Source organism: Eubalaena glacialis, chromosome 3 (assembly GCF_028564815.1).
Source record: "Eubalaena glacialis isolate mEubGla1 chromosome 3, mEubGla1.1.hap2.+ XY, whole genome shotgun sequence".
In the NCBI taxonomy this organism is placed as follows: Eukaryota; Metazoa; Chordata; class Mammalia; order Artiodactyla; family Balaenidae; genus Eubalaena; species Eubalaena glacialis.
The window spans coordinates 1,091,293-1,112,981 of NC_083718.1; the positions used below are offsets into that span (position 1 = coordinate 1,091,293).

General features: G+C 62.7%; 1 protein-coding gene across 1 annotated transcript in view; it reads right to left on the minus strand.

The window, feature by feature from the left end:
- The window catches only part of LGR6 (leucine rich repeat containing G protein-coupled receptor 6), a 96,701-nt gene extending 75,663 nt beyond the window's left edge, over positions 1 to 21,038 (minus strand). Inside the window, exon 1 of the mRNA XM_061185231.1 lies at positions 20,839 to 21,038. Coding sequence (XP_061041214.1) covers positions 20,839 to 21,038 — 200 coding nt within the window. The remainder of the gene's footprint in view (positions 1 to 20,838) is intronic.
- Positions 21,039 to 21,689: the final 651 nt, after the last annotated feature.

A 21,689-nucleotide genomic window follows, 5' to 3' on the forward strand; every position in this document is an offset into this window, starting at 1 on the left:
GGGCTGGGGCTGGCACCAAGGAAAGGGGGGCGGAGGAAGACGTGGAGCCGCGGAGGGAGACGCAGCGGGGGCTCCAGGCCCAGCCGCCGGCCTTGGGGACCAGAGGGCTGGCACGCGGGCCTCGGGAGGAACCTGCCCTCGGGAGCTCTGACCCGGGAGTCCGGTGAAGGTGGCGGTCCTGGGGCAGGTCACCCCGGGCGCCCAGCCGTCCTCGCCTGGACCAGGGCAGGGAGAGGGGCGCGGGCCGTGCGAACCTGTGAGCACTGCGAGTGTCAGGACTCGTGAGCCCCTGCAGCGCCTGTCTTGTGAGGCACCGGGCATGCGTGTCGCGGGAGGGCACGTTTGGGTTGTATTCATGAAAGTCACAAGCATTCTCCAAGTATCCACACGTTATCAAGACAGAATCTCTCTGGGAGAAACTCACCCGGCTCGCCCCCTCGGGTGGAACTCTTTTCGGCTGTGACCTTGGGCGAGCGGGGCTCCGTCCCTGGCCGGGAGGGCGCAGGCTGCTGTGGGGGCTGCTTGGCGCCCAGCTTGCGGGTGAGCTGGACACCGAGGCCTGGCCTCAAACTCTGCCCCACAGCTGTCGCCCTGTGAGCACAGCCAACGCGCGTAGACGCACGCGCGCGTAGACGCACGCGCGCGTAGACGCACGCGCGCGTAGACGCACGCGCGCGTAGACGCACGCGCGCGTAGACGCACGCGCGCGTAGACGCACGCGCGCGTAGACGCACGCGCGCGTAGACGCACGCGCGCGTAGACGCACGCGCGCGTAGACGCACGCGCGCGTAGACGCACGCGCGCGTAGACGCACGCGCGCGTAGACGCACGCGCGCGTAGACGCACGCGCGCGTAGACGCACGCGCGCGTAGACGCACGCGCGCGTAGACGCACACAACTGCTCTCCGGGACGGGCTTTGTGGGTGCCTGACCTACACAGTTACACAGAGAGGCTCACTCGGAAGGGCACGCTTGGTTTAAGTCTGAACACTTCTGGACGCGAGGCACCATGTTTCATGGCGGGCACTGCCCGCTGCATCTCTCAAGTCAACTGCAGGGGCGAGAGGCTGGGTTGCAGCCCCACCCCGAGGCCTCTTCCCAGCAGCCCTTGGGGCACCCAGAGGGGCTCTGTGTGCCGGGCTGGACACAGCCATGGGCAGGGGGACAGAGAGGATCGATGAGCGAGGCTGGCAGCCCGAGCACAGGAAGCGTTCTCAGAGCTCGACCCTGTGTAGCAAGTGGACCACCAAGGAAGCCGGGAGAGGCGGCGTCGCCGTGGAGACCAGGAAGATGCTGGGGAACTGAGGGGCAGAGAGCAGCAAGACCCAAACCTGGACGGGGTGGGGGGTAGTAGGCGACCCGCCCCCAGGGCCATCTGGCTGACACCCAAGGGCCCTGGGGGATTTGTTCTGTTTGCATTTTTCCTATAAGCGGGAGAAACAGCAGACGGCAAAGCCCCTGGGTCCTGCCGGGTGGCCCTGGGAGGACTGTCCCCACCGGTTGGAAGAGAGACCAGGAAGCAGGGCCCATCTCTGCAGCCAAGTAAAGAGCGGCCAGAGTGACCGGGAGATGAGCCCCTGTCCCCAGGCGTGGCTGTGCCCCAAGGCCACCTCTGTGAGGCCCTCCCAGCACCCCCCGGCAGAGCTGAGCAGCGTCCTGCATCCTACGCGGTTTTGTTCAAGCTCCCGCAGGGGCATTAGCGGGGCTCCTGCTGTGTGCTTGGTGCTGCCCTGCCCCCATCACCACCCAGCACAGCACTGATGAGCCCGTGGGCCTGGCCCTGCCACGTGACACCTCCCAGCCTCTGTCTTCCCATCTGTGAAATAGGGATCACGATGTACTTGCCTCACGGGGGTTGGAGTGAGAATTACATGAGTCATTAAACTGTACGAGTTAGTTAGTAAAATAAACTCGGGGCTCGCTCAGCATGACTTCTTATTAATGTCCTCACCAACTGAATTATGATGATCAGGACACAACGCCCCATGTGGCCAGGAGCTCCCTCAAGGCAAGGACTTACTCTCAGTGCCCTCTGCAGCCTCCAGGCCTGGGGGTACCTGGCACGCAGGAGCTGCACTACACACCGAGTGAGTGACCACAGCCTTGCCCGGCCTCTGCGCCTGTGGCTGGCAGCCCTGGCACTCAGAGGACACTGGCTGACCTCCTGTGTCACTAAGAGGCAGGTGACAGGAGAGAGGGCTCGGATCTGGGGTCAGCGGCCTGGTCCAGTCAGACCCACTTCACCCTCCCTTCCAGCCCCCCAGATTGCTGGTTTCCTTTCCGACGGGCGGCTGTGGGCTCCGAGTGCCGGGCTGGGGGGACACGGACGGCGCGGGGCCAGCTCCAGGCCCAAGTTCGCAGTGTTGCTGGGGAGGGTTGTTTATCACAGAGCGACGAACCCTGCATTTGTACCCTGCTCCCTGGTCACCAACCGCTCCCGCCGCCGCTCTCCCTGTTGGGTTCTAAACTGTCCGTCTGGACTCAGAAGGGGGAGGGCAGAGAGAGATGGCCTTGGGGGCAGAAAGGGGGGTACGTGGGACGCAGGCGGGTCTGGAACGGAAGGCACCGAAGACGGGGGGGGGTGGCTCGCCGTGCACGCGGGGCCGGCCGAGGGCCTTGGGGCTTCTGCATCCCTGCCCGCTCCGCAGCGCTGGGAGCATCTGCCAGTTACTGTGACTGCCCAGAACCCCTGCACTTCCAGACTCCCCTGAATGGCATCTGTGCTCCTTCAGTCAAGAGGGGAGACAGACACTGAGGGGGACCCAGACCCCGAGGCCCCGCGCCAGCTGATGGAATGGGGGCTAGAATTGCGTCTCCTGAGGACGGCGCGGCTTCCTCCGTCAGCTGACTCCTTATCAGGGGAACAGGTACTGGCTGTCTTCTTGGAGGCTCCTAACTAGTCGACACAGAGTTCTCTCAGATTTCTGCAATTTTCACAAATTTCCCAACAAAGGAGTGGCTCCAACCAGGGCAAAAACATCCACCGTCACACACACAACAGCACAACCTCAGGCTCACAGGCCTTGCACAAACCCCTGTGTGAGAACAACACTGCATTTTTAAATTGAAGGGCTACTGCTTGATTCTGCCCTGTCTTGGCTCCCCTGTTTGTAAGGACATCTCCAGCCTGGCTGGGGGGGCAGGAGGACTTGAGAAGGAGGCGGGCAGCATGGGGGATGGGAAAACAGATGCCGACAGGGAGGGCTGGCACCTGACTCGGGAGTCACTGAGGGTCCCCATGGTTTCTAAGCCAAGACCAGGCTTGTGCAGGTCAGAGGGAACCAGGGAGAGACGGGGAACCCAGAGCGCCGTCAGGTGACCTGGTCAATTCAGGCGGGCGGGGGGCACAAAGCAAGGGAAGGCGACATTCCTAAACGTCATGTGAGAGGGGAAAGGTAGGGTTTTTTAGCCCTGGGCTGTAAGACCACAGGAGACAGGGAATGTGGCTCACGGTACCGTGATACTTCATCTATGGATTTGTCTCCTCAAGCTGACGGCAGTGAAAGGAGACCAAGGCCAGGAGAGATGCCTCCCACTCAAGGATGCTGCATTCGGGAAATCAAGGTTTGGCACCAACTTCAGGCCAAACCCTTGTTTCCACCTTCTGCTTCTTGGAAAAGGGAAAGTGCCAGCTGGAACACCAGGTCGAGGGTGTGGGTGCCCAGGTGGGGTGAGGGAGGGCAGCCTCGGAGGTGGAGAGGGTCCCGAGCCTGCCCTGACCCTCAACCCTGCAGGGGAACCCCTTTGTTGGGGAGCCGGCTGCCTCAGGCTAAGGGGACTTCGCTGTTCTGCCAGGCAAAGTGGCCAAGCTGAGGTGGTCCCAGAGCCTCTGCCCTGATCAGAGGTATTCCCCCTGCCCCGGTGGTTGGTCCTAACCCTCCGAGCCACGCTGTGTAGGCCAGCCCTCCACCAAGCCCAGAGTAGGCGAAGGCACCGCAGAGCAAAGATGGGACAGGCTGCCTGTGTGTCTGCTTCCCCTGCGTGGGTCCCTGCTGCCTGCCCAGCCGAGCCCCCCACGAGGAGAGGCCGGAGGGTGGTCCTGGGCCCAGTCAGGGCTGCTGTGTGCAGCCCTCGAGCACAACGGGCCAGAGGCTCTGCGAGCCGCACGGCTGGCTCTGCCCCTCCCCTCTGGAGATGGTCCCACCTTCACCGCCCGTACTGACTGTTCACATTTCAAGTCACTGAAAGTAAATCAGAGTAAAAATTCGGTTCCTCAGCTGCGCTGGCCACATGTGGCTACGACGTGCATGTCCTTGGGTGTGTCCTTGGTGTCCTATCAGCAGCACCCGGACGGCCCTGCAGTTGGCCTGGACCATTTCCCTCCCGGCTCTGCCGCCTGCCAGCTGTGTGACACAGGGCAAGTGACTTCGCCTCTCTCTGCCGCGGCTCCTCCCTGGTAAAAGCACTTTGCCAGCATCTGGCACTCGGTGACCAACCCGCCGCCAAGGCTGCCGCTCACCATGGCCCAGCTCGCATGCCTCCACCCTCCAGCCTCTCACGCCACCGCCCAGCCGTGTGTCATTCAACCAGCATTTATTAAGCGCCTACTGAACACCAGGCACCGCGCCGGGTGCTGAGCTGCCGGGTCCAACAATGCGGGGTTCCTGCCCTCCGAGCCCAGTCAGGTGGGACAGTGACAAAAGTGGGCGGTGACAAGGGCTGGGCCCGGGGCTGGATGTTAACACGCCTGGGACTAACCTCTGACCTCTGCGGGCTCCGCAGAGACTGTTATCACCCGGCGGGGCTGGTCCCCACACGGCGGCGGCCAGGCACCGTCCTCGTCGCACACAGCATCGAGGGCCGTTTTCTACGCAGCGCAGAGGGGTGGGCTCCCCACATGGCGGCCCTGGCTGGGATTGACCTGGAGCCGAGGGTCCAAAACAACTGCTCTGGGACTCGGTCCCGCCAAGCTCAGTGCCCTCCACTCGCCAGCGTCCTTCCAGCCCTACTCTGACCTCTGCTCCTCCGTCTTCGGGTGTGGAGGTGCGAGGGCAGGAGTTCTGTCCTCCCTGTGGGCCTGGAGCCCCTCAGAGAGGAGGGCGGGGACGTCCCATGGGATCAGAGCTCCCCAAGGGCGCCCAGGAGCAGGGAGCAGGGGCCGGAGGACCGCGGCAGCCCTGGGGTGGGAGGGAGTGCGCTTTGTCTGCGGAGCTGCCTGCAGCCAGCCCTGGCCCTGTTTGTTTAGCTGAAGCTCTGTCCTGCGGCCTTTATTTCACCAGATAAAGAGGCGGCTGTGCCTGGGGGGAAAACGGGAGGACGCCCTCTATTCAGAGTTGCCCCCCACCCCACCCAGCTGGAAGCCTTCCTCTCACCTCAGGACCCCTTGCCCCCTTCTCATCCCGGCAGCTGCCCTCGCCCAGCCGCCACCCTCGCCCAGCCTTGCCCATCACGGCCGGATGGTGCTCCCAACTCTCAGCTTGAATCTAGCAAGAAAGAGCAGACGCTGGACGTTCAGAGAATCTAAGAGCCACCTTTGCTGGGACGGACCCGTTGTACAGACACGGCTCAGGAAAGCAAGACCCCTCCCGGGCCACCGTCCCGGGTCCGGCCCCCTCCATTTGGGTGCCTTCTGTCGGCTCTGGCACATGCTTGGCCTCATTTAGTCTAATCCTTTTATCAGGCCGGGAGTGAAGCCTTCTCTATTCCCTTTTAAGTGAAGAAAGGGAGACTTGGAAATATCAAGTTACTGCCCGTCTAGTCACAGTAAGTGGCAGAGCCAACCCTGCGGGGTTGGTTCTGTTGAGCCCAGCTGGGTCCCAGCCTGCCCAAGGCTGAAAGGCGTGGCAGTGGGGTGGCAGCTCGGGAACAAAGGAGGGGATTAAGGGGAGAGAGGAGGGCCTCTGTGTCCCACTCCCCCAGCTGCCAGGACCGGTGGAACTTTCCGGAGCCCGGCCCCCTCCTCCAAGTTCACCTGGTCGGGCGCACCCTGCTCTCTCCACCCAGGGAGGTCCCGCCTGCCTGCGGAGCCTCACCTGTCCCTCCCATCGGCCCCTGAGACCCCGATGCCTGGTCCCGGGGCGTTTCCTGCCACGTTCTGCGCTGCTGGTCACCTGTCTACCACCTTCGTCCTCCCCTCTGGCAGGCACTCCGACAACCCGCCCTCTTTCCCAGCCCCACCTGTCTGGTTCATGGACTTGTAGGAAGGCTAAACCACGGTCTCCACTAGCATCCCCGCCCAGGGAGAAGTCCTGCCTGAGGTCCAGCCTTGCTCCCTCGTGCTGCGGTTGCACTGACCTTTTCCCCCGGGTAGAGTAGTTTGTGGGCTCTGGGGCCAGACTGCCGGGTCTGACCTTGGCCCGCCCACTTCCCAGCTGCTTGATGTCAGCAAGTTGCTTTTCCTCTCTGTGCCTTAGTTTCTGCACCTACAGATGTTATTCAATAGCCCCTCTTCAGGGAATTGCTGTGCAGGGGGTCAGCCCTGCCCACCGGGCACGCAGCATCCCGCCCTCGCCAGCATTCACCCCAGGGCCTTCATCTGGAGAAGCAGCTCTGCGAGGTTCCATCAGAGAGGGGGTAGGTAGGGCATTCTGGGTCAGCCCTGCCCTTAGGAGACACCGGCTGCTGCTTCTCTCTGCAGCCTCCCAAGTGTGCCACCTACCTCAGCCCTGATCTTCTCATCTTTGATCTTCTGATCTCTGGCCAGGGTCCCCAGCCAAAGGCATTCCTGTCTCCTGGCCTCCTCCAAGGAGAGGCAAAGGGCTGGGTGCCTCCCGGTCCCCTGGGCTCCCTCCTCCCTGTGCTGTGGGTGTAGCCAGGACTCCCACAGAGGCCCTGGGACCAGGATACAGCCCGGTCCCTTTGGGGGGTGTCTGAGGGGAGAAGGGTCACAGGGATGGGCCGCCACTGGGCATGGTGCCCTGGGCCGGACACTGCTGGAAAGGTGCCTTCAGCTTAGTTCCTGCTCCTAGCACCCATGTGCAGAGCCGAGCCGAGCACGGGAGGTGTGTGTCCCCGTGTGCACACAGGGAAGGAGGAGGGCACACCCTGCCCTCAGGAGGCCAATCTGAGGACACCTTCAGACCACAGGCACAGCTGGACAGAGCCAAGGACGTTAGTGTTGGAGGAGTCCTATGCCTGAGGACCAGGACACAGTCAGGGAGGGCTTCCCGGAGCAAGGCCAAAAGGGACAGGGTAGCCCTGAGAAAGTGGCTTGACTGAGAGTTTTGCAAAGGGTGGGCCTGGGCTGGGCTGCTTAGGGCCGCAGCGAGAGATGCTGCAGTGGGCCGAAGAGTGTCCCTCAAAGAGATGTGCCCAAGTCCTGATTCGTGGGACCTGTGCGCCTGACCTGACTTGGAAAGGGTCTTTGCAGTGAAATTCAGTGAAAGATCTTAAAATGGAGGAGCTTCTGGGTGGGCCCTGAATCCAATGACAAATGCCCCTAGAAGAGACACAGAGACACACACAGAGCAGGCAGTGACGAGGTGACAGGGGGTGGTTGGAGCGATGCGGCCACGAGCCCGGGAGCCGGCAGCCCCAGGAGCTAGAGGAGGCTGCGGTGGATGAGGCCCCGCTGACACCTGGATTCCACAAGAGAGTCATTCCTGCCGTTTTAAACCACCCGGTTTGCGGTGCTCTGTTATAGGAGCCACTGGAAGTGATGCAGGAAGCGTGGACCACAGGCCCCTCCCACACCTCCCCCCCGCCAGCCCCGGGAAACACATTCGCACCCCTGAGCTGCCTCTAGGATCCACTGTGACCCCAAGATCCCACTCCTGGGCGTCCGTGCTCACCAGACACCCATCCAGAACTGCTCGCGGCAGCCCCACCTGTAAGGCCCCAAACTGGAGGGCCTGTCTGCACGGCCTGTGTCCTCCCGCAGTGAGGACCGGGCAACCGTGGGAGTAGCATGGATGGAGCTTCAAACACGGCGAGGGGGAGGGGCAGACACAGCAGGGCTCCGTCCACGTAAAGTCTAAGCACAGGCGAAAGGTGCCGGGGCTGCTGAAGCCACGGCCGGGGTTGCCCGGGGGGTGGGGTGGCGGAGGGAGACCAGGAGGGGCGGTCGACGCTGTTTCTTGGCCTGGGTGCTGGTTGTGCAAGTGTACTCAGCTTGTGGAAATTTACCAGGACACACTTGCCACATGTACTCTCTTCTTAAATGAAAATTAGTTTAAAAAATTAGGGGCGGGGGGGGGGGCTCTTTCTGAAAGTCCTCCGTGAGCCTGGTGTTGGCTAAGGGCTCCCTCTGGATTCCCTGGTTCTACTTCCCAGCCTTTACCTCATGGGACTGAAATTGGCTGTGTGTTTCCGTGTGTCTTTTCACCTCACTCATCTGTGCATCCCCTGGCATACAGTAGGTGCTCAATAAACGCCTGCTGAGATGTGCTGCACAGCCAAGGGCACGGTGTTCTCAGGCTCGCCCCAGAGGTCCCTGGCCATCGGTCCCAGCGCCCTGGATCATCCCAGGATCCAGTAGGACACACCCTCCCCACTGCTGCCCCCTCCCCTGTGCCTGTCCCCACCCAGCACGTGCAGGGCGGTACCTTCTGACCCACCAGCCTGAAATCTCTCCCGACACAGACTCGGACCTTCGGAGCCAGACACACAGTGCAGACTCGAGGACCAGCAGCCTCGGGTCCCTAGAGCGCTCTCTCCATCCAAGCCTGCATACCTTTCTTTGTCTTAGCTTGTTGGAAGCTGGATGGAAACTTTCAAAAGAGGTTTTCTTTTTAAAGAAATGGTAAAGAGAATGACTAGGAAAGGCAAAAGCTTCTAAGTGGCAGGGTTTATGGTGCAGACGTCTCACTCTCATGAAACCCAAGCCGGCCGACAGGCAGCTTAAGTCTCGGCTCCGTCCTCACCGCAGCCGTCTGGGTGGACGCCACACCTCGGGCCTACCATAGAGCCAGGCCAGCACGGCCCCCAGGTGAGAGGGCTGCCCTCCCACCCAGCCTGTCTCTCAGGGGAGCACGTCTGCTCGGCCACCACGCCTCCCGCCGCTACCATTCACTTGTTCATTCACTGCTTCACTCATCCCAGCAATGTTTTTGAGCACCACGTGCAAGGGTGATACCAGCCCTGCTTTCCTGGGGCTGCCAGCCTGGTTGGGAAACAGACGAGTGAACAGGAGTTAGACCCAGGGGGGCTGAGTCCTAGGGCAGAGCCGGGAAATTTCCCGGAGAAAGAGAAGTCTCAGTCGGCCCCTCGTATCCTAAATCAAGCTCATGCTTCCGGGGCTGCAGGCTTCTTGCCTGAAGCCATTTCTTAACCACTTCCTTGCAGTAAATCACAGTGATAGTCACGGGGCGCCACCTAAGTACAAATTAGGTAAAAGCAAAATCCAGGGCGGGGCGGGGCAGGGGTGCAGGGCGTGGCTGGCCAGCTGAAGGTCTGACTTATTCCAAGGAGAAGCTGGAGGTTGGTGCTGGGCACACTTTAAAATGCAGATGTGGCCCCAGCAGGTCTGGGGTGGGGTCTGAGCCTTTGCACTCCAGATGCGTCCCCAGAGGAAGAATGCTGCTGGTCTGGGGACCATGCGTTGAGTAAAAGGCTCTAGGATATCCAAGGCACTAGATGGGATAAATCGCCTTTACTCAACCCCTCAGAACTACTTTTTCAATCACTTTTTTGCTAAGTATTGAGCAGACTGACGCATGAAGACATCCAGCTGTGGCCTGGCCTGGACAAGGATGGCCGGCGGAGGGGCCGGCAGAGGCTGGGATCCTGCCCCTGCTCCACCCTCCAACCCCGCCCCCTCCCACGCAGTGGGGTCACCAGGCGTGGTGGTTGGCTGCAGGCAGGAGGGCTGCCTGCAATGCCACGAGATTCCCAAGAGGGGCAGGCCCAGGCCTTCAGCCTCCTCAGCAGCAGGACCACCCAGCACTCCCGTCTCCGGGATCCCTGGGACCAGCCAGCACCCCTGTCTCCGGGATCCCTGGGGACCACCCAGCACCCCCGTCTCCAGGATCCCTGGGACCACCTCCAAGTTTGCCTCTCTAGGCCAGCTGCACCACCCCCCCAACCCAGTGCCTCCAGGGCCAACAAAGCAGGGGGTAGCTGCCCCTCTCTCCCCTCTGAGCAGAACAGGAAGGAAACTGGAGGTATCATAGCAGGAGGGCAGAGGGACAGCAAATTCCTGGGGTGTCGACTCTACAGCAAGCAGAGGGGTGGGGGGGGACTGATCTGTCACAGCGGGGCGCAGCCAGGCAGGGGCAGGAGCTGCCGCAGGACTTCAGGAGGGCCCCCAGGCCCAGCTTCCAAACCCACCCCTGGCATTCCGCTCTACCCACTGCGCCCCACAGGCTCCAGGGTGTCCTCAGCATGGGGCAGGCCAGGGTCCGGGGAGCCCAGTACTGCCCAGCCCCACTCCCCACGCTCAGCAGGGACCTGGGCCCACAGCACGGTGCCTTTGCGCCCCCCATCCCTGAGCCAGTGTGGGTGGTGAGGCTGATGCTTTCTGGCAGGTGGGAGCAGGGCAGGCGCAGGGGGCGGGCACCCTGGGCTTCTGCATTCCGAGCAGGGGAGACGGCGCGAGGCGAGGGCTGGTGTGGCGTCGACTGGCGGCGGCGCGGGCTGGGGGGGTTCCTCTTTCTGCTGGCTGCCGATGGTTAATGCGGGGCCTTATTCTGGCTGGGCGCACAGCCCCGGAGGTGCTGGAGATGGCCCTGCCTCGTCCCAGCCCCGGGATCTCAGGTCTTACTGGGGGACGCTGCACCTATCGGGGACCGGGGCCCCTCCCTCACCTCGGCCTCACTTGCACCCCTCCTCCCACTCCGTCCCCTCTGCTTCTACAATCTCCTGGGACGCAGAACTACCAACCCAGCAGGAAACAGGCCCAGAGACCAGAGGACTTGTCCTCAAGCTCTCAGCAAGCTGGGGGCAAAGACAGAACTGGAGGCTGGGGCGTCCTGATTCCAATCCCACTGAACAGAGAGGCGCCCAAAGCTGCAGCCGAAACCGGAGGAGGGCCCCGTCGACACCCCCATTCTTCCCTACCATGCAGCCCTGAGCGTACACGCCAGAGAAAACTGCCACAGGAGGGGGGACCCGGGAGGGGAGGGGGCCGAGCTGGCAGGGCTCTGCAGGGTGGCGGCAGGGTGGGTGGACTCACACAGCCACTTACTGAGTCCTTGTCTCCCCCTCGTTTGTGGTGGAGAATTGTCAGTGTAATACCAGTGCCCAGCACAGCCGGGCGCTACTAAGTATACACTTAATAAACTGTGGGGTAAATAAGACCACGTCAAGTGGTTACCGTATGTCACACACCTTTCCAAGCGCTTCCGTATATTAACTCGTTAACCGTCACCCCGACCCCACCCCGTTCGCACGGAGGCCTTGCCCACTGGAGCCCGACACCTGGCCGGTTCACAGAAGCGGGGTTGTGCGGGGCTCCCCCAAGCACAGCAGCCCGTAGTCCCCACCCGGCAGACGCCACTCGCAGGCCAAGGAGCCCCCCGCAGTGAAGCCCACTCAGGTGCGTCTGGACAGGGGCTGCCTCCACGCATGGCGTCCCTCAGAAGGGGCGCCCGCCCCATCCTCCAGCCTGTCCTGCCCGAGGTCATGGTTCATCGTGACCCTGGGAACAGAAGCAGAGGATTGGCAGTCAGGATCCAGGGCACAAGCACGGAGGAGGGGACTCACTTAATTTACCAACACCTGGCATGACAGGCAGGTGGAGACCCTCATTCTACAAACAAGGGCAGCACCAGCGCAAAATAAGAATGAGGCCCTTGTTCAAAAACTATTAAGACCTTTGAGGTGGCGACAGCAGAGCACTAGCCCAGGATGGCTCCTAAGGCGGAAGGAGCACATCCAGCAGCCAGCCTGGCTGAGGGGCGGCCCAGGTCACCAGCTCACCAGCGCTGGGTGGTCACTGTGCTGGGAGACCAGGTCCTGAGTCTGCCCCAAGGTGCCTGAGGGCGGGACCGGCCTGTCCCCGTTCTCTCCGGCTTTTGTCCTTGACAATGGTCCTCCCAACCTCCTAATCAGCATCCACCACAAAGGCAGGGGATTCGTTTCTGGCCCTTGCTGCCTCGGTGCTCACAGCCCCAGACACGTGATCCACCTCCCGGTCCCCAACACCCACCCCGGAGCCCCAGACCTGAGCCGGGGGAGGGGAGGATGAGGGCAGTTCCTGTAAGTGCCGCTCATGCCCCGTCCAGGGCGCCCCCTGCAGGTGGAGGCCCAAGCCGGGTGGGGGCGCGTGTGTCTCTGTGTGTATGTGTGTGAGTGTGCATGTGAGTCCATGTCTGTGTCTGTGTGTGTCTGTGTGTGTGTGTCTCTATGTGTCTGTGTGTGAGTGTGTGTGTGAGTCTGTGTCTGTGTGTGTGTGTATGTGTGTGTGTCTCTATGTGTCTGTGTGTGAGTGTGTGTGTCAGTCTGTGTCTGTGTGTATGTGTGTGTCTGTGTGTGTGTGTCTCTATGTGTGTGTGTGTGTGTGTGTGTGTGTGTTGTGTGTGTGTGTGTGTGTGAAGGGGGGTGTGATGTCCTGAGGAGAAGCGCACCAGGAGTGAAGTCCTACCTGTCTGAAGGGGGAGGCGTGGCCCCGCCCTGAGACCCCCCCCCCCATATGAGAGACATCAGGAGCCTAAATCAATGAGGCAGGTGGACAGACGGACAAACAGATGGGCACCCCCTGAGCAGACGTGGGCAGCGATGCAGCCTGGTAGTTCTCAGGAGGGGAACACACCCCCAGTGTCAGCTCTCCGTCCCCCAGGCAGGGTCTGCTTGACACACGCTTCTTTGGGGGAGGTGGGGGAGACGACCGCCTGCCTTGCAGTGACTCCCCCAGGGCCTGCACGGGGGCGGCGGTCAGGCATGGGCTTTGCCCCTCCGTGCCCGCCCCCCGCCGCTCCTGCTCTGGACCTGCCTGCCGCAGCGTCACCCCCCCACAGGCTGCATGACGCGTGCCCTGGTCTCATCTCCCCCGAGTCCCCCTGCCTCATCTGAGCGGGGAGCAGTCCGGCCCCACGAGGCTGGATGCAGAGAAAGCCTTCGGCTCGGAGTCCAGGCAGACGGGGATGCTCAGCCCCCGTCCGTGAATGAACGAGTGAGTGAAGGTTCGCTTCCACCACAGCCGGGGGTGGGGGCGGGCAAGGGCTTTACCTCTGACCGCTGGCCAATGGGCCGGCGCTGGGGGCTGCAGCACAAGTGAGAGACGTCTGCAGAATGCGCACAGGCGCTCACGGCACCTGGGGCTTAGCCACCGGGACGTCCCTGCCCACTCAGCGTACTGCCCTGCGTGCGAGGAGCGTGAAGCAGATCTGGACTCAGGTCACCTGGGGAGGCATCCGTCCCTCCTACAGGAAGTGTCAGAGGCCCTTGGTGGAGGCTGCTTTTGATGCTTCCGGAGCCAAGGGTAACTCAGGTCGGGGGGCAGGCGGTGATTCAAACTTGCAAATCGCTCAGGGCATTGGAGTAAACCTTGATGTTCCTGGTGCCCATAGGCCCCTAAGAAAGCAATGCACTGGGCTGGGGTGTAGACGGGGACGGTGGACCCCCTTTGCACCTCCGCTCCCCGTCCCTCCAGGAGGCCAAGTCCAAATCCCTGACATCCTGCCCGTCGCGCCGTCTGGACACCCCCAGGGCCGCCCACCTCCTCCAGCACCCCAAAGGCCAAGGGGGAGGGGAGAGGCCAGGGGTTCTTTCCAGATCTTACTCTCTGGTCTTGCTCCCAGCAAAGCCAGGGCTGCAGAGTTGCGGGAGGACCAGGGCGCTGCAGGTCTGCCTCGGCTTCTCACCCCAGTGCCCCCGGGAGGCCGGTGGGCGACGGCACTGAGCTGGGCAACTCCCCCCATCCACGGGAGCTAAGGAGATGGAGGCCAAGGACAGGCAGGGGCAGCGGGCCCGGCAGCGGCAGCGGGCCCGGCAGCGGGCAGCACCGGGGCCAAGACCCGACCCTTCCTGCTGGCCAGGAGTACACCAGGTTTTCCCACCACAGCAGGGCCTCCGGGTGTGCACGTGCCAGGGGCCCCCAGCCTGACCAGATGCTGCCTGCAGAGGCTGGACGATTTACCGCAGCTGCCGAACGCCTTGAATTGCTGTCGGTTTTTTTTCTTTTTTTAATGTGCCCTGAGGAGAAAAAGGCAGAAAGCCCTGCTCTGGAAGGTCCTGCCTCGGGAGGGACGGACGAGGCCGTGGACAGAAGGCCAGCTGCCCTTGCCACTCCCGGGCTCGTCCCTCCTCCCCCCAGAGGGCCTGCCCTGCCCATGACCGACCCGTGTGAATCTCCCGTCCACCAGGGCTCAGGCTAGGCCTCTCCCCTCCACCCCCAGGGCCTTCCCCGACCAGCCCATCCTCTCACTCTTCCGAGGCCCCGACCCCGCAGCTGGTCCCCCAGACACACCCCCGTGTCCACCAGCTCCGGAGGCCACAGTGGGCAGGAGGGATAGGGGCCACCACTGACTCTTCCCGAGAAAGGAAAGAAACAGGCTCTAAGGGGCTGCTCCAGAACCCCTGGTCTGCCCCACGAGGCAGCGTGCACGTGGTTAGGGGGCGACAGCGGCTGAAATCCCAGCGTCAGCAAGCGCTGGCTGGCGGCCTTCATGGGCTCCTGAGCAAGGGGCTCGGTCTCCTCACCTGTAACATGGGGATGAAGCTGGTGCCTCCCTCAGGGGTTTACACGCTTAAATGGAGGCAGTAAATGCCGACTGTTACCCTGACAGGTTAAGGCAGCGCCACCAGCGTGATGGCAGCTGCCCAGGTACGTCTGCAGGGCTCCAAGAATGGGCCTTCCCAAGATCTAGTGTTTTCCCGAAGAAACTTCTGGACTTCCTGGGAAAGTGCAACCAGGAAGGCATTTCCACCACCCGCTGGAGTAGAGAGGGGAGACAGAAAGCCCGGCGCAAGCTGCTTCCCTGGCCCCAGCCCCAGGCTCTACACTTCACAGGTACTCAGAGGGGACCCCGATCCCCAGGCCGTGGAGAGCTCGGGGTACAAGCCCCCCTTGCTGGTTCTGGGGAGGAAGCAGGTAGCGGCAGGAAATGGGACCCAAAGGAAACCTCGGCTCCTGAGGCTCTGGTCTCAGGGCAGCCAGGGGCAGCCCCCGCCTGCCGCTGCCAGCCCGCCCGGGGCCCACGCTGGCAGGGCTCTGGGGGGCGCAGTGCCAACCCCGAGCTCTCCTCCCCACCGTGTCCTTCTGCTGCTTCCAAAATAACTCTCTGCTCTCTGCCCAAGTTTGGCCTCTTGGGTGGTTTTCTTCTCCTGAGACCTGTTCTCCCATGTCTGAGGAGGGAAGAGAGGCCTGAATTACTAGAAATTGGGGACCACCCCCTTTTACCAAGGGGCTAGTCAGTACAGAGGGGCCCCTACAGTTCTGAGAGCCCCCAAGTCAGCGAGTCCGTCTCAGTTTGGCTCAAAGAACTTGTCTTTTCCAACGTGGGGGCCGAGGGTTGGAAATTTCTCCCGCACTCCCGTCCCTTGTACCTTCCCAAGGGGCCCAGAGCCCTGCTCCTAAGGTCGCACAGCCGTTAGGGTCCTTGGAGCCCCTCAGGGTGTGTCCCAGGGCAGAAAGGGAGCCAGATGCCTCGGCCTGTCCACACCTAGCTTTCCTTGTGCTGCACCGGAGAACCTGCTCATTCCACGGAACTCGGTTTCTGGGGAGGAGCTGGACTCTCCAGACAGTAGTCACCTGGAAGTCCAGACTTTTCCTCTTGGAAGAGTCCCCACAGGTGCCAGGCTGGCCTATCTCCTCCAGGGAACCCTGCGAGAATGGTCACTTCCTCCATCCCCCCCCCCCAACCACCCGCCTGTCCCCACCAGGAGCCCAAGAGCAGAATGGGCTCCAGGGAAGGTCATTTCCCTGAAGGTCAGTGGGAGGGGGCTTGATTAGTAAGGAAGGAGGGAGAGAGGGAGGGAGAGAGGGAGGGAGGGAGGGAGGGAGGAAAGGAAGAAAGAAGGAAGGGGGCTTCCCTGGTGGCGCAGTGGTTAAGAATCCGCCTGCCAATGCAGGGAACACGGGTTTGAGCCCTGGTCCGGGAAGATCCCACATGCCGCGGAGCAACTAAGCCCCGGGCACCACAACTACTGAGCCTGCGCTCTAGAGCCTGTGCTCCACAACAGGGGAAGCCACCGCGGTGAGAGGCCCGCGCACCGCAACGAAGAGTAGCCCCCGCTCGCCGCAGCTAGAGAAAGCCCGTGCGCACGAAGACCCAACGCAGCCAAAAATAAATAAATAAATAAATAATAAAATAAAATAAGTAAATTTTAAAAAAGGAAGGGAGGAGGGAGGGAGGGAAGGGGGAGGGGAAGGAGGGAAGGGGAGGGGAAGGAGGGGAGGGGAGGGGAGGGGGAGGGGAGGGAGGTAGGGGAGGAGGAGGAAAGAAGGGGGGGATGGGGGAAGGGGGAGGGGGGGAAAGGGGAGGGAGGGGGGAGGAAAGGCAGCCCGATGGGGCTCCAGAACTTAGACTCTGTCTCCCTAAGTCTGCACCCGTCACAAGCAGCTCTGTTACCCCTCCTGGGCCTCAGTAGGTCCTTTGCAGTTGAGGGTTGAGAAAAACAGCACCCTTGGTCAACGTTTTAAAGCAGACTCAAGGCTTTGCCCCTTTGTCCCGTGGCTCCTCCCACCACCCTTCCCAGTGAATGCTGTCGGCGTTTCCATTCTCAACATGAAGAAAGAGAAACTTTGGAGCGGGTGAGTGGCAGCCAGAGGACACGCAGTCCATAAACCGAAATGCTGAGACTGGAGCCCAGGGCTCCGGCAGGGCCTCCCCGTTGGGCACCCGGCACCGCGCCCGCCCTGCCCACTGCCTGGTGGGCACGGTCCGCGTGGAAGCCGTCAGGTCGAGCCCTCGGAAGGGGAGAGGCGGGGCTGGCACGGCAGCCGGGCGACTTTGCTCTGAGCCGGGCTTTCTTCTCCTCTGCCCACCACCCACCCGCTGAGCCTGCACCGCTGCTGCCAGAGCCCAGAGGTTTCCTTTTTCTTTTGCCCGGGGCTGCTTCCTGCCTTTCCTTTGAACTGGGGTGTTGGCTCCCCGACACGCTCGCCCTCCTCCAGCGACCCCCCACACCGGGCCTGCCCCGTGATGGGCCAACCCCCACCCCCCGCCCCTGGCTCTGCTTCATAGGAAGGCTGGCACCCAGTCCCTAGGGGACCCTCCTCCTGGAGCGGCTCCCCGCTCTCCCCGGGGGAGGTCCTAAACCAGGACAGGAGGCTCAGAGCCGATCTCTCCTGTGTCTCTGGCCCTGTTTCTCAACAAAACCTGTGTGCATTGTGGTCTGGAAATGTTCTGGCATGGGCTGAGGGTTAGAACTCAAACCCCGAGTTTGTAGGGTGGGGAGAAGCTCAGGCTCTTAGAATCTATTAGAAAAGGACACTGAGGCCTGGCCCGGAAAGGGCGGCCTCTGAGGTCCAGAATGAAAAGAGGCCCATGGATCTCCCAGACGCAGCCCGCAAGGCCGCTGTCCTCCCTGGAGCCACATGTTTCTCTGCTTCTTCAGAGGACAGGCCCTGCAGGGACCAGCCGCTGCGCTGGGGAGCGGGCTGGGGTATCCCACCCGTTGCTGCCTCACCCCCACCAACCTCCGCACCGGCCAGGAGAAAACTAAAGCCTCTCCAGGCCCCAGAGGGCTCCTCCCGGCTCCCTGCAGCCACTCTCTCCTCTCTCATCCCCCAACACACAGACGCGCCCATCCCACACTTCCCACAGTGCTAGCCCCACACTTCCTCCTCCAGGAAGGCCTCCTTGACTAACACTTCTTGGCCACAGTCACCCTAATAACAACACCGCTAACACTGGGCTCTTCCCAAGGGCCGGACACTGTGCCAAACCCTTTACGAACGTTGCCTCAGTGAATGCAGACAACAACCCTGTGAGGCAGGCGTGAGCTCCGTTTACAGATGAGGAAAGTGGCCCAGGTCACCAGCTCGTGATGACTGCAGTCCTGCTCTGCTGTGACCAGCACCTGTGCTGGGACCCCCGCTCTCCCCAGCACCCTGCCTCGTCTCATCACCCACAGGCCGCGATAAGCAGGATGCAAACTACCCAGAATCTACACACACACCGCATCTGACCTTTCGTCAAGCTCAGCGGTCGTCACAGCAGCCTTACAGGGAGTAAGGTCCCAAGGAGGCAGTAAGCTGCCTGATGGGGGTCGCGGAGTGGGGGTCCCCCTTCGCCCTGGCAGCAGAAGGTGATGGAAATGGGTACTGAGGGGTCAGTGCAAGCCAACAAGGGTGACGGAAACGGGTGCTGAGGGGTCAGTGCAAGCGAACGAGCCTCAGGCCTTCTACAAGCAGCTCGGCCCCCCACTCACTTCCTGTCTCTGCTCAACTCTGGGGGCAAAGGAGGGACTCAGAATACTACCCAGATTCTCCAAGTCAGGGACAGCCCTGGGTATTGCCAACAACACATGTATATCTCTGTCCCCTCGCTGTGTGGACATGGGACGGGATAGAGCAAGGGCCGCCCCACCTTCCGGGTGCCCCAGAGCCGGGGGTCCGTGTCTCCCAGGTGAGTTCCAGGGAGGACATCCAAACCCTCATGAGTCCTCACAAGCCTCACTGAGACCACGGGTTGGAGAGACGCCAAGGGCCTGTGGGTGTTTGGCGTCGGTCCCTTCAACCCAATCAGCCGGGCATCCGGCCCTGAGGGAGTGTTGTCTTTGCAGGTGAGGGTAGAGCAGAGACGCAGTGGGACCAAGAGGGCGGGGCAGCAGCGGGCAGCTCTTTGCACTGGCTGGGTGTCTCCTGGAGCCCAGAGTTCCTTGGTGCCCCCTACGGCTCCATCTCTAGCACCTTCTGAAGGTCATCAAGGGCAACCTCTGACCGGCCGCCCCTTGTACATCCACGTGTTCTCATCTGACCTTTCACCTTCTCCTCCATGTCAGGAAGACGTGTCCACTCCCTCCCACCCCATCCCCAGTGTTCACAGCTGGCGGGACCCCGAGCCCCACCCGGAGCAGCCAAGCACTGACTGAGGCCGGCACCCCGCGGTCGCCTCCCCTCCTCCCGCCACAGCCTGTTCCCTTGGGTGCTGCGCTCACCCCGGGCGCCGTTTCCCTCCCGTGTGAGGGTTCCGGCACTGCTCGTTATGTGTCAGGCACTGTGCCGGGGAGTTTACAGGACACGTCGCCTCACTTAATCTGCCCACCACCCACTTGTCCCCATGTACAGAAAAAGACCCCGAGGCTCAGAGGACTTGGGTGACTCCGTTGGGGGCAGAGCTAGGAAGGGGCCAGGGCTTGGGGGGCGCAGACGAGAGGCCCTGCGGGTCCCAGCATCCGATGAAAGTGTGGGCCGTCCCCGGCCAGAGCTGGGCCACTTGGGGCTGGGCTGGCATACCCTCACCTTGCTGAGGAGGGAAGGGGGCGGCCCTCACGCCCACCCTTCCTCGGCGCGTTTGTGCCTGGGCCGCTCTCCAGAGAGGCAGAGAAAGGAGGCCCACTGCCCTGCAGAGGTACCCCACTTACCACCCAGACAAGACCCTGCGCGGCCAAGGGGGACCCTGCGTCTTCCCCTCCCTCCAACATTCCAGGGCCTGCTGCGCAGGTCCCCAGGCCGCGTGGGACCCTCCCTCCTGCCCTGGGACGCACAGGCTGAGTCCTGGGAGCGAGGGACTTTCTCAGGCCCCAGGGAGACTCAGGGTCGGCTCAGAAAACCCCAAATGCAGACGTGACAGCGCCAGGGGAACTGTGGCGAGACGGTGGGACAACCCTCCAGCAGCGTGGATTCTGACGGCGACACTGTCCTCTTTGCCCCACGTCCTCCTGAGACAGGATGGCTCTGGGGAAGGAGGTGGGACCAGTCAGCCCCTCGGCCTGGAAAAGGGAACTTTCTCCTGCTTCCCCAGAGAAAGGCTCCACAGAAGTCATTTCCAAACTCTTTTTAGCCACAGAACCCTGTCTTCAAATGAAACAAGGTCCTACCCACCTCACTCACACACATGTAAAACAGCTAAAGGGGCGCTGCCCTGGTCCCATTTAGTTCAACAAATACTTGCCTGACTCTAAAAACTAGCTCCTGCTTCCTCAGAGCCCCCAGGCCCTGGAGCCCAAAGCCGCAAAGCTCCGGGACCCCACCTCCGGGACACATGGCCCAGACTCTCCTCCTCCGAGAAGAGGCCATGGAGGCCCAGGCGGGGCTGAGCCAGGATGGTTTCCTCTCCCCAGAGCAGGGGGGAGGCAGGTGGTCTGGAATGTGCGCTCACTCCCTCCTCCTGCCCGGGTGGCCAGGCCAGAGCCCCCAGCCCTCAAGCCCTGCGGGGCAGCTGCCCCCAGTAGGGTCCCCTTCACACATCATCTCACCCCAACTCAGACTCTAAAAACGGCTCTCTGGTTTTCAGCTTGGCACTGCCCACAAATTAGTGTCTCCAACACGGCCTCTTGGGACGTGACTTCAGGGAGGCCCCTGGGGAGCCAGAGGCCTCAGTGGAGGGAGATGGAGCCAGCAGGGTCCGTCTTGGAGGAGACGAGAGTGGGTTAGTCCCCTCTCCTGGCTTCTGGGACCCCCACCAAGGCCACTCAGCTCGAGTGACTGCTCTGCTCTCCTTGCCACGGCCGGGGACAGACAATCTTTCCCCTCACGGGGCCCCTCCCCTCTCCTCCACTGAGTCCCGGCCACCGTCCTGGGCGCTGCTCTGCAGGAGAAGAAACCAGCAAGAGAAGAAGGGGCAGCAGTCTGGGCCCCCCTGCTCAGGGCCCGGAGACCCACCTCTCACCTAGCCTGGGCTCCCACCATGAAGCCCCGAGACAGGGGCCAACTGGGAACCAGTCAGGGAAGCCCGGCCTCACCACTGGCCTGGCCTTCAGCCTGGGACTGTTCTCCCCGCCACGGCCCCGCAGTCCAGGACGGGGCAGAAGATGCCTGGGCCTCGGGGCTCCAGCTGCGCAGGTGCCCCAGACTGAGGCCGGCCCGGCCTCCGCGCAGTCAGGCGGGCTCAGGGAGAAGCGCGCGGTACTCACAGGTAAGCCGTCAGGGGGTCCAGGTCCCCCGGCACCGCCGAGAGCCCGCGCTCAGAGCAGTCGGCCGACAGCATGATGCCGTCCTCGTGGCAGCGGCAGGGGGCCGGGCAGGCGGGCCGCGGGCCAGGCTGGGGGGCACACGGGGAGGCGCAGAGCGCGGCACAGAGCCAGAGGGCGCGGAGCCCAGGCGCGCTGGGCATCGCGGCGGCCGGGAGGGCAGCGGGCACCGGCGGCGCACGGTCAGAGAGGAGCAGGCATCGCCGCGCCGTCTTCGCTCCTGGGTTTCACGGGTTGGGCTTGGCAAGGGAGGGCGACACGGCGGAGGAGGAGCCAAGGGAACTTTCTCGCCTCTCGCTCCCCTTCCCTCCTTCCCTCCGAGCTGGCAGGAATTTCATCCAGGAAAGAAAAAAGCAAACAACCCGGAGAGCGGAGAGCGGGACCTGCAGGCGTTTGGGCTGCGGGCTCAGGACCTTGTGCCCGAGGGGACAGCCTCGGGGCCACAGGGGATCGGAGGAGCGCCCCGGAAGCACCTTGTTTGTTCGAGGTCACCCACTTGGGGGGGAGCAGCCCCAGAAGTGCAGCTCAGGGTCACCCTCCGCACCCTGGCTCCCGGGGAGGGGAGCGAGGGGTTGTCTCGCCAGGTGAGCCGTGAAGGGCCGGAGCCGCGGGGCAGGTGGAGGTCGGGCGGCTACAAAGAGGAGCCTTCCAGCCAAGCCCCAGACCCGCCACTAGAGAAGGTGTGACGTTCACCCACAAAGCGTCTTGCACACGGCCCCAGTCAGGTGTGAGCCTGGGAGCCCCAGACCCTGCTCCCGGAATGGAGCCAGGCGCCCGGCTGGGGGACGCGCCCA